The sequence below is a fragment of the Phalacrocorax carbo genome, chromosome 7 (genome assembly GCF_963921805.1).
Source record: "Phalacrocorax carbo chromosome 7, bPhaCar2.1, whole genome shotgun sequence".
In the NCBI taxonomy this organism is placed as follows: Eukaryota; Metazoa; Chordata; class Aves; order Suliformes; family Phalacrocoracidae; genus Phalacrocorax; species Phalacrocorax carbo.
Window position 1 is genome coordinate 51,621,459 of NC_087519.1, and position 16,401 is coordinate 51,637,859.

The following is a 16,401-nucleotide window of genomic DNA, read 5'->3' on the forward strand; positions in this document are numbered from 1 at the left end:
CCTGGATGATCTTTCTTATTTTCTGCTGAGATTAGAAAAGGAAAATGATGTTTATATCAGGAAAAAGTAGGAGGTAGTTATTTTAATGCAATTACCCTATTTGAAAAGTGAACAAAATACTGACAGTTAATTTTTAAACATCTCCATGTATCTTAAATAAATGTAAGCTCATTGTTGATGTTACAGAGACACTTGGAAATCACTAGATGATAAGAGATAAACAGAACTCCAGAATATTGAACAGGACATTGACGTTAGTAATTGACACATTACTGATGTCAGGATTTACCTGTATGTAGACTAGCCCCAAAATGGGGCAAAAAGTGATGTTATCTATGCATAACACCTTGAAGTTACTCATTCTTGCAGAGGACTGGCTAAAACTTCATTTTAAACATTTCACCAGTGAATCTCAACTGCCCTGGGAATGTGCTATAAAACTCTTCTGCCAAACCCTTGGTAATGGGGTACGTTTGCTGTCTTTGCTGAAGTTTCTGGGTCATTAGCCCATTGTTAGAAAGCAGAAATGTTTCCTGCAAGGCAAATGGCACCTCTATTTGGAATACATCTATTATATTTATTATTTTCTGTCCCATGGTTGCACGCAGGTAACGCCCTTCTGCGTTGTACTGAGATTGCTGTGCAGTGATAACAAATAGTTCCCATTTAATGGCAACTGTGTGTAAGTACACGGAGACTGCGTTACAAACGTGAGCGGAGGTGTGCACGGGGAAAGGAGAGGCCTTTTAAAATGACAAGGGATGCTCGAGAAAACAGGTTGCTAAGCCTGGCAAGGCCTTGGGCTCTCCGTGACCCGGTACAAAACAAGCGGCGGTCAGCAGGGATGCGCTGTACGGATCCCAGGAGGCCCCGGTGCCTGTGTTAGCTTCACAGTCGAGCTGTTTGGAGAAGCGGTGGGGTAGCTGGGATGGACTGCTTGTAACAGAGATGCAATGAAACTTTCAGAGGGATGTGGTCCGTGCTTGCTCTGGCCTCTAGCTGGTGCCTGCTCAGCTCTCTCGTAGTGCTTTGTTACCTGGGTTAGGGACACGCGTCGTATTGTCACTGTTTGGATCTACTTTTGGCAGAGGGTGTGGGAAAAACTAGTGTTGAGGGCTGCCTCTTGCCTCTGATGTGACCCTGTCTGAGCGAGCTGTTGTCTGACACTTGGGCAAGCTCAAGCGATAAAGAATAATGTGTGCGGAGCAGAAATAACGGCTGGTAATTTTAGACACGGACTAACATCGTATGTCGGTGTCAAATTAAATAATAGGCTGTGTGGACTTTCCTTTGGGCTTTGACTGATCCCAGCACTTGTCAGAGCTGCTTTCCTAGATCCAATTTATGAAGCGTTCCTTCCGTAGCGTTACTCCGGGGAGGACGGGGGTCACAAAACCAGCAGAAGCTCTCAGATCCCTTCCTGTGCTTGGGAAAAATAGATCCATTTTCTTTCCTAGTCCTGGACAACGTGTCCTCCTCATGGAATATGCTTACTGGTGGAGCTGGTGGCTCTGCTTCCCACCAGAGCCGCCCTGACCACCAAACCACCTTCACGAAGCCTCCCTGGGGTGGCCGAGGCCCCACGAGAGCTTCGTGGTGCCGCCAGCCCCCGCGGCAGGGGACACCCAACGCGCCGCTTGGCGCTGGGTGTGGGTGGGTCGCTGCGCTGCAGCCCCCACCCCAGGGCAGCCGCTGGCCTCCGGCCCCCGGCGCTTCCCCAAATAACAGCATAGAAATGACTCTCCCTGGCCGCAAAACCTCCCTCTGCATTGGTGAACCATGGGACCCGCCCTGGACTCTCCTACCATTGATGGGTGGGGGTTTCATTGCTATGACAACAGATTTTTTTTTTTCTTTTTATAGAAATGAATTTTTTTCTTATTTCAGTTTTCCTAAACTGAATTTCTCTTAAAGGATAGGGAAAGAATATAAACTTTCCTCAATTTTTTTTCCCCAAGAGAAAGCCCAGGCAGGATGCAAGGGCGGGTAGCACAGATGCAGGTGTGCAAGAGGCAGTCAGCTGATGACTCCTTGGGCTTGTATCCCCAGCTTTGATTATTTATATATCTTTCCTTAGCATACAGTTGTATGCTTAGTAAAACAAAACTGGGCATACAGACTAACCCAAATTATTCACCTAGCTTTCTCGTGCTACATTTTCAGGTCTGACCAAAAGGGGACACAGACCTGAACTCTGAGGTTTACTACCTGCAGACTTAGTTTGATTTTCAGCTGATGAGATTATCTAGATTATTGTATTTTTTTTTTAAAAATGGGAATGTCAGAAAGCTGAGTCAGCCGTACCACAGCTATTAAGATTCTAAAACTTCTTCTTCCTTAAGGTTTGCTTACCCCTACTTTATGCAGTCAGATGAATATGAGTTGTTTGTTCTGGCAGAGGGACAGACAGTCTGTTTTCCCCTACATGTATACAACTAATTTCAAGTCACTAGTGTTCTAGCTGGTGATAAAAGAGCTATCTTAAGCTTTTCACAGAACACAGTGACACTGTTAAATCAGCACAGCATTTTGATTAGCAGGAAGATGAGAGCTATGCAACTTAATGATAAAAAGGGGCAAAATCCCTTCTGTACTTAAAACTCCAGTTTCAAAGCAAATAGGTGGCCATGTTTTTCTGTAAGTTACCAACTTTCACTCTATGGCTGATTCAGGGCTATTCAGTGTCAGCAATGGCCTGCACTATTTGAGCAAAGAAGAAAAATTGCTGTCATGCCTTATTGCTCATCTGGTTAGACCCTCGGGTGCGTAACAGGCAGCTGTAGGGTCACAGCTTGGGGACTTGAAGGATGCACAGGCTCCGGTACCCCTTCCTTCAGGAGCTCTGAGGCTCGCCCTTGGCGCGTGTCTCCTTTCTAGCACTCTTGTCCTTAAAAGCACGGGCTGGTGGTTTGGCTGCTCTGTCCGTAGAGATAGCACGGACCTCCCAGGTCCTTCTGCGACTTGCGCGTCCCCTTGCATACACATGGTCCTTATCTCATCCTTCCCTAAGCCAGCAGCCTTTACGTTGCCAGGAAGGTTGGGTTCTCCTTGGCCTTCTCCAAGACCGTTTTCTCGGTTCTGTGACAGAAGCGAGCCCAGGACCCTTTCTTGAAATTTTAATTTTGGTTATTAAGTGGTCTTTAGGTCAGCGGTGACCACCTGTCCTTTGGCAGGCTACCTTCAGCAGCTGCTGTTGGAGGCTGATCCTAAGCCTAAATGCCTTATAATGCCTAAAACTTCCAGACTAAATTTATATATAATGCATTTATGCCCATTTGTTCAAGGGCCAAGATGGTCTTTCAACTGAAATAGGTTTTTTCCCTTCTGAGGTTTAAATCTTTACTGTGTTTGTCAAGAGCAGTCTCCTAACATCAGAGCTACCAATAGAGAAGAAAATATATTTACTAGCTGACATCTTAGTGGAAGTGGTTGCAGCACTTTGGAATTCATCACTTGCAGATGCTGTGACCCCACAGTGGTGTTTCTAGGACTGCTTTACAATGCCAAACGGCTTTAGGCTGCACTCTGCGTGGTGGCATCCTATCGCAGCGCTGTCCAGAAGGAATCACTATGCAGCTGACAAAACGCAGAAGCGATGCAAATATGGGCATATCAGACTCCTTTCATTGATTCAGATGTCCCTGGATTTAGACTGCTTCATGTGCTTGTTCTCCTGATACTGGGATGTACTAGTGAAAATCACACACGGAGGAACTTGAGAGATGCTTAAATTACAGTTGACCCCACTTTAACCTATGACTTTCTCTGAACCGAAGAATTTGGTCTGGTACCTCCTCAGAGACAAAATCTCAGGGCATCTTGGCTTGATAGATAGGCTGAGTTAAATGTGATTATCTGTGCTGCTTGTGCCAAGCAGTAATGTTCACAGCCAGCCACTCCTGTTCACATACCCGTACGGTGTTCTGGGTCTATTTAATAGACTATGCAATAACTTAAAAATCACGTGAGGGCGTGGGGAGGCTCAGGACACTTTAAAGCAGAAGAAGAAATACCGTGACTTTTTGCTCAAAGCAAGCAGAAATAAATGGCGGCTTATGCTAATGAAACCCAGGTTTGTATTTCCAAAACTGCAACTGAATCTCTCTATGCCACAATCTGCCTGTAACAAGGAGAGTATGTTCGGCAGCATTAGTGGGGTTCGACTAAGACCAGTGACTCCAGTGAGATGACAGTAGTAGTGCTGAGCTTAGTTTAACACAATCTGCAGAAGCAGCTCTGCACAGTTGCTATAACACTATGTTAAACTAGGCTAAACTCTGAATACTGCTATAGTCACTGCTTTTGGAACCGCTCTGGATTCAGTCTGTCAGAATGTTCCTCTCCTTTACAAAATACATAATCTCATTTAAAATCATCTAGTTTCCTGAAAGCTGCTCGGTGTAGGGAAAAAAGGCTGACACAGTTGCCTCTTGCCTGCTGATGTAGTAAACTTACTGATTGCTTATCTGCCGCAGCACCAGCCGCAAACTTTTTATTTTTGAAATTGTATTTCTGAGCACCTTCTTGGTTCATACCGTCTTCTCACGCGTGGGCATTTATATCTGTTGCTTCTTAGGAAAGATCCATGTCTGAAAGGGTGTGTTTTAAACTTTTATTCTTATTTTTTAACATCTTCACTGTGAATTCTTCAAGTGGAAACCTTCTTCCTCACCCCCCTCCCCAGCACCCCAAGCATTTCCCCTCGTGTCACTTCACCTGCTGGGATATTAGTGAATTTTTGGGTTTGACAGTGTCCTGGACAGGGTTCCCCACCTGTCACGAAGCAGCATACCCTCCTACACAGCTCCCAAATGTCTGGCTGATCAGTGGACCTCAACGGTTGAGGATTCAGTAGATAATGATTTCTCTCTGAATCAACACCCCAACAAGATTTAGGAAGAAGACTTTAATCAGTGAGATACAAAAAGATATCTGGGAACTATCATAACACTTCATTGTTTTGGTTTTTTTTTTTTTCAACAAAATATTTCACTTTTCTTAGTTTGAAACAGCTTGTTTTTTTTTGAAAAGTGAGATGCCTTTCAAAAATAAAGGTGGGGGTGGGTTTACAGTCAAGTGAAATATTTCAGGTTTATCTGAAATCGTGTTTCTAAAGAAATTTGGAAATACTGTTTCCTTGTCTTGGGGAACTAACTTCTACCCCCTGTCCTAATCTGTGAAAGCTAGTGGAGATTGCTTTGACATAATCTCAATGTGTGTCGTGCAGAAGGAAAAGTGCTTGTCCTGGAGGTTTTGGCTGAATTCCAGCACAGAAAATTGAAGTTCATCTTCCCAAATCCTCTCTGCAACTCTGCTTGGATAAAGTCTTCTTCCACTCCCTGTACAAACTGTTTTGCTGGTATTTTAATAGCTTCACAGCTCTACCGCTAGCATCCGTCTTAAATGATGAGCGAAGTGACCCTCTCAGTCTCACGCCTAATTCGCACTGGCTGTTCTGCCGTTAGTTAGCTAATGATTTGTGAAATATTTCGTGATATACCTTGTGATCTTCAGCTGAAGAGCCCTCTGTAAGTGTCTAATATTAGTAGTAGCGACGATACGTAGCAAATCACCATTGCATTTCTTTCATTTAAGCATGTTAAAAACTTCTGTTGCTTATTGAATCTTTTGGGTTTTGGCAGCGCTGTTGCAAGCATACAAGCAGAGCTTCCTCTTGCAGGCTTCCTTCCTGCCAGCAGTTCCCGTTCACACCAGCAATCTCATCAGCTGCACGGAGGCTAAATTTTGCAGCATACCACAGTGTTCCCTGAGATCTCGATTTTTTTTTTTTTTTTAAATTCCTTTTATAACCCCCTCCTCCTCCATCCACTCAGACCACCCCTGAGCTTCTGCCCAGGGTTATGGGGAAACCAAGGAGTGGAAGATGCTTGTGTGCGTGTAGCTTTTGTGCCAGTGCAGCCCTGGGACCTGCCCAGGGCTCACCCCTGTGCCTGAGAATGAGTAAGTCCTCCTACGTGTATTAGTCTAACTGCAACTAGGGACATAATTGGGATTATTCATGTTACGCCAACTGGGAGGATGGCAGCTCTGCTGCACGTGAGATCACACACACAAAGCCAACGCAAAGCTCCCACTGATTTTTGGAAAAGCCTGGATATAAGATGAGATCCTCACTACTGAGAGCTGGAATGAAAGAGGTATAGAGAAACCATTAGAAAGCCACCAGCAGCAGAGTACCTTGCAGCTTCAGCGTATCTCTCTAAACACCTAAACACAGCAGCTTGGCGCAGGTGGTTCCGGAAATAAGCTGGGTTCAGAATAATGCTCCTTTAAAAGATAAGAGAGATGGACAAATTCAGATTTCTAATTCTTAAATCATTAAAAGCTACTAATAATCAAACTGTGACTAAGGCACAAGCTTATTCTATACAACTCAGCACTGTATATCTCAAATGTAATAGGAACGATCACTCTCTCAACGTCTGCAACACGTGAACAAGCATTATTAAAATTTTTATTGAGGTTATAATATAAAAGTAGTTTCATTAGGGTGTTGTGTATTGCTCTAGAAAAAAGTTCCAGTGGTAATATGCTGTATCGCCTTTAGCTTGTAGATAACGTAAGAAAAATGATATAGGACAACTTCTTGTTAAGCCCTACCTCCACGAGCGTGAGTGGCAGTTGTCTCACCTGTCTACCTGGAAAACCTGTGCACCTAGGATGTCTCTTAAGGTTAGCTTAAAAGACTTTAAAATACTTTCTGTACAAGTGATAGGTTCCATATGGGTGGACCATGGCATGTTTCTTAGACCCTTAACTTTAAGTGATGCAATTCCAGGTGTAACAAACTTACAGGCTTTAAGTCAATATCAGAAAAAAGATGGAAAGGTGAAAATAGCATAAACTAAGCAGCTAGATTGTCAGGCAGAGCATCCTTCTGATGTGAGCAGGGGGAGGGCAAGAGTGACAGCTCCTTCTACAGCTAATCAGTTCTGCTTGTGAGATCTCCAACAAGTGGCTGGCGTCTGTTCTAGGATGCAAAGTTTTATGCAACATACATGTAATGACAAGTATTAAGTATTTAATAGTAGTTTACCACATCAACAGAGAGATCAACATGACATTCTCCTACAGAGGAAACTTGCAAACTGGCTTTTGTTTCCTCACTGGTAGTTTTGGATATCATGGTAGCATTAAATACTACAGCTCTTGTGATTTCAGTCTACTGATTACCTCAGAACTAGTCCTCTTCATACCCAAATCATTTACTGAAGTTTATTCATTGTCTTGAAACAGACATAAATATATATTTAAAAACATCCAGCGACAAATTCACATCTATGGAAACACGCAGTACGTTTTAGAAGACCAATAGCCGCCTTTTCTATGTTTTCAGCGCTCATGGACTGTATGTCTGGGGCTTCCAGAAAGAACTTAAGTTAAAACCTAAAAGTGTCTCCAAGATGCTGTGGACTTGTGAATCGAATCTCTCTGCAGGCGCTTTCTCCAAGGCATACAAAAGCAGGGCGAAAGCTCTGAATGCCTACATCTACATTTGCAAGTAATTAGATATATTAGGGGTGGGTCGGTAGGTCAGAGAAGCTGATGTTGAGGCCCCTATGTCTATATTGTGGGCAGTTGGGGCTTTTATTTTGGACTAGACTTAGTTTGTTCCCGTAAAAATAAATGTCCCGTACGTGTTGCTCAAAGCCGTCTCGAAGGTCAGCCGTTGGTTTGGATTCCTGTGCCTTCATTAGCTGCTACTTGTATTTTGTGCACGGCTCTTGCAGAACACGCAGGCAGCTTTCTCTGCAATTAATCTAGTTTGTGACTGCCAAAATGGGTCTGTGAACTATCTAGTGTGCAGAAAATGGAGGAAATGGGGTAAAGTGCATCACAATTCTCCTATTGCGCCAAACCAAAGTGGTAAGTTAGGTGTAACCAGAGACGTTTCTGTTCTTCTGGCATAGTAAAGCTTTATTCCCTATGAGCAGAGCTGCTCTGTGCTCCGGAGATGCAGCTCCACTGAAGACCATCCTAAGGTGGTATAAGAACTCGGAACCATCTCAGAACTATGCTTTCCCAGCCCAATATTTAAAAAAAAAAAAAAAAGCTCAGAAAACTGTATTGAGACAAAGCATTACCCTTCAGGAATTACATCTCTGGGAAGAAGGTGTGGGGGGAAAACCAGTGACAAGTGATATCATGTAACTTAAGGTGTTACTGGAGGAAGCGGAGACCTCAGTGGCTGGAGGAACATCTAAATACTGAACTAAAATTCAATGTACAAAAAGGCGCTGGATGTTAAATTTAGTTGCTCTTAATGTGGGGAACGAACCGCTCTTTTTGGTAACAAAAAGATAATGCCAGGAGTGAACACTGCAGTTCTCAGCCAAACGTGGTTCTGATCTGAAGTTTAGACAATACTGATGGTCACCAAAACTTAATTTAACCCAAACGAAATCATTAAAAAAAAAATCAAATACTATCAGCATTTAATGATTTCACCAAAACAGTAATACCTTACACAGATGACAACTGGTACCTCTGCAAGCTATTTTAAAGGAGATTATTGCTGCTGTAAACTGTAGTCAACAGTTGATAAGTGATATTGATTTTTTTTCTTTTTCTTTTTTTTTCCTCCCTTCTCCAAGTTATTGGTTCTACCACAGCAAAGCAATAGCACTATGTGGGGAAAAAAAATTAAAAAATCGATAATTCCCTGGTAGTTAGCAACATATTTTTCTGTAAGTCTTTGAGCAGGATGTGCTGTGATAGGCTTATAATAAATATAGAACTGTAGCAGATTTTCAAAGAATTGGATATCAGCTCTCCATTTTCCGTCTTGATTTCTTACTCGTCTCAAAAAGATCAACTGCTTCTCTTGATCTATAAATTCTATACCGAAAAATATTAGAGTATGCCCTAACAGCTTGAGCAAACATCGGGAAGCTACCTTTGGCTCCTGGCAGTTTGGTTCGAGGTTGCTAGGCGCTCTGTAGCCTATACGCTAGAAATAATTTCTGCTGTATTACTACTCTACCCAAAAGTAGCCCTTTGCCGTACCGATGCAGCTCCAGTTTAGGAGCCTTTATGCAGAGCGATGCTAGTTTAGGGGTGGACTAAAACTGTGCAGAGCTAGCCTTTTGGCTTTTAAATCTGACTGATGTGTTTCAGGTGATTTTGGTGAAGAGGAAGAAAAAAAAAACCCTGAACGAAAACAGGAAGCAAAGGAATCATACAAACAAAGGTTAAGAGGAAAACCCTAATTTCAGGAAGTTCTCCTTCAAATAAGAGCAGATGGGGGACCCATCTGGCCAGGCAGAGATGTGCCAGGCTGTGCATACTGAGAATGAGTCCGTGCTCCAAGATCCATCTCCGGCCATGAGCAGTCTTGGTGCTAGGCTGGTTACTCCAGTAATTAATTAGAAGGGATGTATTTCAAGGGGGAGGCTTGAGAGAAGAATTAAGAAGGGAAGAGGGTGGTGGGCACACCGGCCGCAGCACGGTCGGGACAATCTCTGTATGCGGTGATTTGTGCCAGGAGCAGAAGCATCGGTCCTTTGGTCTTTTTAGTCATGTTCCTCTCATGGGAGCTTCAGGTAGAGAAAGTAGTTTCGACAGGAAGCGCCTGAAAATGGATAGCTCTTATTTTGCACAGAGAAAACTTCTAATCCGCAAACTGCAAATAAAGTCACTACATCTGAAGATTAAAACTTGTGTTCTTGCCAGGTTTTGCCCCCATCTGTCAAATGACTAGGCAAAGTAAACTTGAAATAGATTTTCATTTATTTTTCATCTTCACTGTAATCCAAAGACTGCCCTGTTAAAAGCCTTTCGTAAATCATTTGGTCAGTTTTTCTCAACAAAACAGTCCTTAAGTAATGCTGTATATCAGCCTCTTTTTTGACATTTTCATTTTTTCATCTTGACATCTTCTCTTAAAAATAATACAGTGTTTGTCCTCTTATCTTTTTTCAAACAGTGAGGAGGGGGGAAGAAGGCGTCAACCCTCTCCCCATCATAGCAATTGGAGTACGCGAATCAAAGATGCACACCATAGTCTGGTTCTCTCTCCAAGTTTTAGTTTCCATCTTACTGCCCGGTGTTAAGAAAACAGGTGTGGCAAGAAACTAGGATTGCTACATCAAAACTGGCTGCTAGAAATCACATTGCCGTGTCTCTGAGGTGCACATTCTCTATTGAATTCCTTCCCAAATGCAACGGAGATTTAACGCTAATCTGACTGACATGAAAAAGTGCCTCTGCTACTGTCTACAGCATCATTCGTGTTTGGCCTTTATAGGCCAAGAAAAAGTCAATGAGATGATTCTACAGATGAAACAAGTCAAAAGATACACTCCACCACTAAAGCAGATAAACTCATTTTTCTTGCTAGTCCTGTGAGTAAAAGCCAGCTTGTTCGTAGGGGTGCGTGCAGTTACTTCTTTAATTAGAGTGGCAGAAGCTTTTTCTTTTTCTTAGTCGTCCATGCCTTCCTATGATACAGTGCGGTCTTCTGTACAGGTGCATTTTGATAGTCAATTATTATTGACTATTAGAGAGGAATTAGGTGATTTATCAGAAGTAAAAATTCAGTGCTAAAGCAGTCTGAGGCTCTCTGCAGAGACATGTAAAGCTAGCACGGGTCGGTAGGGCAGCGCGCTGTGCTGGCACGTCCACGTGTCGCTGGTACGGAGCGACTGGACGAATGTAGTCGCTGGGGCGTTCTTCACCACAACATTAAGTACAATGTCAGTGCAAGTAATGTGCCCACTGGTATCCAGCAGAACCATGGATTCGGTTGCTGTAGAGCAATACAATGCTTTTATCTCCAGTGAATGCTGTCAATCAGTACAGCTGGTGATCCAGCCCCAATATACTTACAGATGAACCTGTCGAATCCTGTACAATTACATTGAACTTCAACTTTCTTCTTTCTCCTTGTTTCATCTATGTGGCAGGTAGCTTAGTGTTTGCAGTGTACTACTAATCTTACCTCTGTTTGAGCCTGCCATGCTCTGTTCTGTGATCCCAAGGGTTGGCTTAAGAGTTCAACTCTACTAGAAGCAGTCAAATTTCTGAACCCTACGGTAGCCAGGAATCAATCTCATCATATTTGCCTGCAATTTGCACGTGCAGCTGTGTTATGATTTTATTTAAGTTGTGTTTGGGGACCTCACGGTGGTAAGTTTGATTGCAGCCAACTTTGTATTCTAAACCACTTCTCCTCTGGTACTGTTGTAGGGAACTAAGAGGGATGTGTCTTGGATACACAAAAGCTTGTGGGCTTCCTTGCCCTACGTGAGAGTTTACCAAAGCTGATATCCTGAAAAGGGAAAAAAATCTTCCCTGTTGCAACAAGCTGGTGGAAATATTTGGTAGGCTTGTGAAAGCAGGCACGCAGAAGCACTTTCTCCCGGAGGACAAGAGCGTGGTGGCCTCAGCGCTAGCGCGCATGAATAATTCAAGGGAGAAGGAGGGTGTCTGTGGTGAGGAGAGCCATCTGAAGGGATACCTGAGGGAGGTAGGGCCTTTCTCCTGACCTTGGTTTCAGTCTGTTGGTGGCTGGAGAGGTTCAGACTTGTTGGACCACGGGGAAGTTTTCTTTCCATTACCACCAAATGGCTGGCTGTGACTGTGCCCACTCTGCCCTGTGCTTGGGGACCTTTTGACCCTGCATGAGTGCTCTGGTGCCCGAAGGAAGGAGGCGCACCCTTCCATCCCTCCCCTGGCCTCTCTCTTTTTAAAGAAGTGACATGCAAAATTAGATAACATCTCTGTTACAGAGAAAAAAGCTGGAGGACAAAGAGGCCAGGACCACTTGGTAGATGTAGCTGTAATGGCTGGTGCTTATTGAGGCAAATCTGGCAGAGACCAGAATGGGTCTCTTTGGTGGTAATTTGATAAATCATTAGGAATTCCTTCTAATACAGTCATCGCCACTGAACCAAACCGACAGCTGCAAGCAACGACAGAAAAATTTCTAGAAAACTTAGGTGGATGAAGGAAGAGGACCAAATCCTCCTACGCTGAAGGAGGACATCTGACTTGACATTGTGCAGTCGGATTTTTTTGTACAACCATTCAGAAATAAATGCATTTATGGCATCTACAGGTGAGGACCTTCAGCGCACGGAAAAAAACATCTCACGAAATTTTCATACCTAAACAGACAGGAAGGGAGGAAGTGTGGCTTCCCAAAAAAGGTTTCACACCACGCCTTTTCTCTGTCAGTAAAGTGAAATATAACTGCCATGCTAAAAGGTTTTGCAGCAGCAATTTACTTTGAATTGCAAGCGTAAGATGAATGTGCTATATAGGTCTCGATTCCTCAGCTGTGAAGGTGGTAAAAAGGAGAATGTTCTCTGGTCCAGAACAAAAAGATATTTAGAAAGATCTTGTTTCAAAGCTTCCAAAACATCTTAACACAAGAGTTGATACTCTGCGTTCCCTGCCTTGTTTGCATGACGTACTGCCCACTCGCTTTCCAGCTGTATGAGTACCACTTGCTTGATCACCGAATTTTGTGATGCCATTGGGACTGCTGTCATGTATCTGAACTCTTATAACGGTTCAGTGTTGCTAGACTTCTCCTTCTACAAGGAACTGTTTTTCTTCCACAGCACTTTTTTTTTTTAATTTCCCCCAAATGTGCCTTTCCTAAATAGGATTCCACCACACGTTGTGTAGATAAATGATTTTGCAATATAGCATCATCAAAGTCAAGGGGAATGTAACCTTTGACCTCAATGGAGGAAGACTCAGCCCATAAAATAAGAACTATGTCACTGATATACCAACCCAATTCAGAGTCGAGTATCAGAATACAGAGAAAATGCTTCTCATTTAAAAAATAATAAAAAGTTGAAGTACCTAGAAATACTCCAAATGCTGCGTGAGAAGGAATTATTTTAAGAGTACTTCTGGTTTATATTATCCAGAGCATCTCAATGGAATAGCTTTGTATTAATAATATCTCATCTATTATGTATATTGCAATATGCCTAACACAATTGCTGAAGTAATTAGATGCTGCTAATTCTTCTCTTCCTTTTTCTTCCCTTTTCAGGAGGTAAAGAGATTAGGAGAGTAGTTTCGAGCAAAGCATACGTTACACTACAGACTTCCCACAGGTTAGCAGCATCAGCCATTATGTTTCCCATTTTTCTACTTCTACCTAAAAATCTATGCTCTCCTTGAGCTCTTCTTCTATTCTGTGCCCATTTTAATGCCCACTGACAGCACCGCATCACGGCATCATTGCATTATTTATTTTTGATTATTTAATTTTACACTAGAATTCCATCCTTCGACCTACTTTAATATAGTTCTGTTTTAAAGGTGCAAAATAAGGAAGCTAGGGAGTGAAGAAGTAGCTGAATATTGAATTTTGGATCTGAAAGTTCTGAATTCATCTGGATTAAAGAGTCCTGGCTTATCCTGTCTGTAATACACTGACCAAGTTTTGAGATGTCCTTTTTTCTGGCAGATAATGCAGAAATTCGATCATGAATAATTATTTTTAAACCTTTTGTAAGTGTTTGAAAAGTAACTGGGAAAAATGCAGAGGATTTAGAATTAAATCTGTGAGGCTTCAGCTGTTTTAGATTCCCCCTCCCCACTGTGCCTCCATAAGACATTCCCTCTGTTAACTCATCACTACAGCAATCCTGTACTACTTAACAGAGGTGCTATTTTCTACTTCATGTGTCTCCCTATGAATTGTGCAAGAGGCATTAGAGAGCCCTGCCTTCCACCGAACACATAAAAAGGCACAGCAGAAAAAGCTTTGCAGATTTATTACGCTCCCTATGCATTGACTTTCCGAGGGGGAGGGAAGGAGAAAATTGGCAGCGGGTCATGCTGCGGAGCCGAGTCTGCAAGGACACAGGAGAATCTTTGCTAACCCCCAAAGATTTTTAATAGCTCTGTACAGCAATCCTCGTTATCATGAACATATTTTTCAGGTGTTACTTAGAGGTAATGTTAGAGAAACACGCCACAATGCCTGATCCCTCTCCTTCCCCCAGGCCCTTACGTCCACAATTTACAGACTGAGGGAAGGAGGGCAGGGAGTGAAGCCCAGGGATGCTCTGGGAGGAGGCAGGTTGCAAATAGCCTCCCAGATGGCGATTCCCAACGCACCTCCCACCACCGGCCACGGGCTTCCTATGGCACGATGGCAATGCCACTGGGGAAAGGTGCGAGTTTTCACCTACGGCAGGCAGCCTCCTTCCCCTGCTGAGGGGCTGATTTCCAGAGGAGTCCTATGGCACCAGCAGCCCCACTGCAGCTGGGCAGGGAGTGACCAAAGGCAGGTGGAAATGAAACAAAATGCTTTTCTTCCCTTGCTGCCGGGTAGGTGGCATTAAGCTCTTCCATGTTTTCCAGTGCTTGATCCATGTACACGATGTCTATGAGCAGCAGTCTGTGTTTAGGCAACTGGATCAAGCCACGGTCCGTCGTTCCCCAAATCCCGTGTGCCACGAGGACCACAGCGGCTGAGGAGGTGTTAGTGCAGTGGCAAAAAGCGTATTTCCGACAGAAAAGTTTCTGTGTTGTTTTCCCATGTGCAAACAGCAAGTCACGTGGTGTCGAGGTAGACTCGTTTTAGCTTGCTTGGAGGAAAAAAAGCAAAACAAAGAAAGAAACTATAAGGGAATATAGAGTCTCATTGAGCAAGTAGTGTGTATCATGCTTTGAAGGATCCTCCATCTTCAGCTGTCGTGGAGTTCAGCATCGCGCTCTCCAATTTCGAACGAAATTGAATCTTAACAGTTGCTGAGCTGTGTACGTGAGGCACTGCGGCTGCCTTTTCCACATGCGACTGCAGCTTTATGGATTTCTCTGTTGGGCCTGGCCCTCTGAAGAGTAGGCATAATTGGGGGACTGCTCTGCTGAAATGCTGTGCTCTGCTTCAAGATTGTTTTCATTTGGGGCAAAAATTCAACCACTGACGTTATTAGGCTGAGCAACATAAGGCCTAAGTACTAATCTGAGGTTTCTTAGTCAGTTCTTGACTTCTCAGACCTTCACTGTTTTGCCATCTGCTGTAATTGAAAATTGCCTTCTGCAACCAAAGGGAAAATCTAATTTCTCAGCAAGCCATATGGGGTTATTAAGATCATTAAACCCTGGTATGCCATAATGCCCCGGCCAAAAGGACCACAGGGCATGTAAATATTGTGTGATTCATTTTATAGCTTCAGACTGCAAGTTAGGAATTATTTTGATGGCTATCTTATGATGAAAAGTGGTGGTCAAGTAGGTTACTGCAGATGTTGCTTGGTGAGGTCAATCCATGGCACGTTTGTTCAGAGCTGTGACAGATGAGAAGGGCTTTTAATAGTGTTTGATTGCAAAGGGTAAATCTTTTGTATCAGCCTGACAAATGATCAGAACCCAGCCAGTGTCCTCAGCTGTGCCAGCGATGCTAAAGGCAGCCTTAAATTTTGATATCAAGAAACCAGAGAGTACAATTTCCACTTTTCAGGGGGACTCAGACTTAGCTTCTCATACAGGATCTAAAGCTGATGATATAAATTGTACTCCCTTGCCTTTCTTAAGAATAGGAAAGCTATTCCCCTGAAGATGTCTGTTCTTGAACACTTTAAAATCGAGCTGTTGGAATTTTTCTCAAGTTGTGATATTTTGTAAGATTTCTTCCTAGCGAAACCCACTTCTATATATTTGATACAGCCATGTGTGAGAATAATAAGGCCGATTTTTGGTTAATAAGGCTTCGGCAATGAATGCAGGAGCTGTGAAATTTACATGAAATTAAAGAAAGAATAGTTCAGTAAATGCAAATAAATGCAGAAACGAATTTTTTAATTTGGATTCATGATTAATGCCAAAGGATTACCAGCAAACCATTACAATGCGGTGATGACATAAAAACTCAATGGGAATAAAAATTCTATATGCACTACTTAACTGATGGCAGTAAGCTATTTTTACTAGGAGAGCTTGGAGTAGTTTATTTGTTCTTTTTGAGAAATATAGCTATCGATTATATTTCAAGTTTTGCCTATGTTTATTAGGCCTCAAAATATTTTTTTAGTGCTATGCATTTGTATCAGTTCCTGCATTTTACAGTGTGACAACCATGGTCAGTAGGTTTATTCCCATTCTGCAAATTATGAGAAGAATTATATTGAAGAGAGGCATTACTGATTACCACTTTTCTTTGTGCTATGTAACTAAAGGAGTTAAGAATAAATTGTTATAATTATATATATAAAAAATCTTCACTCTTCTTTCCCTCCTTCAGTTTTCCAGTGATCTCAATCTAACTGCATTTATGTTCTCTGTAGGTCATGGTTTCTGTTTTAAGACAATCGAAACCAAAGCATGTCTGAATAGGCTTTATTTTTTGTAGCACTGGGGTCAGTATATCTCACTGTTTTGAAACCAAGATACTTTAGAGGAGTTATA

General features: G+C 42.8%; 1 protein-coding gene across 1 annotated transcript in view; it reads right to left on the bottom strand.

Moving 5' to 3' along the window:
• The window catches only part of SPATA16 (spermatogenesis associated 16), an 81,618-nt gene that overhangs the window by 48,837 nt on the left and 16,380 nt on the right, over positions 1–16,401 (bottom strand). The window contains exon 3 of the mRNA XM_064455873.1: positions 6,199–6,288. Coding sequence (XP_064311943.1) covers positions 6,199–6,288 — 90 coding nt within the window. The remainder of the gene's footprint in view (positions 1–6,198; positions 6,289–16,401) is intronic.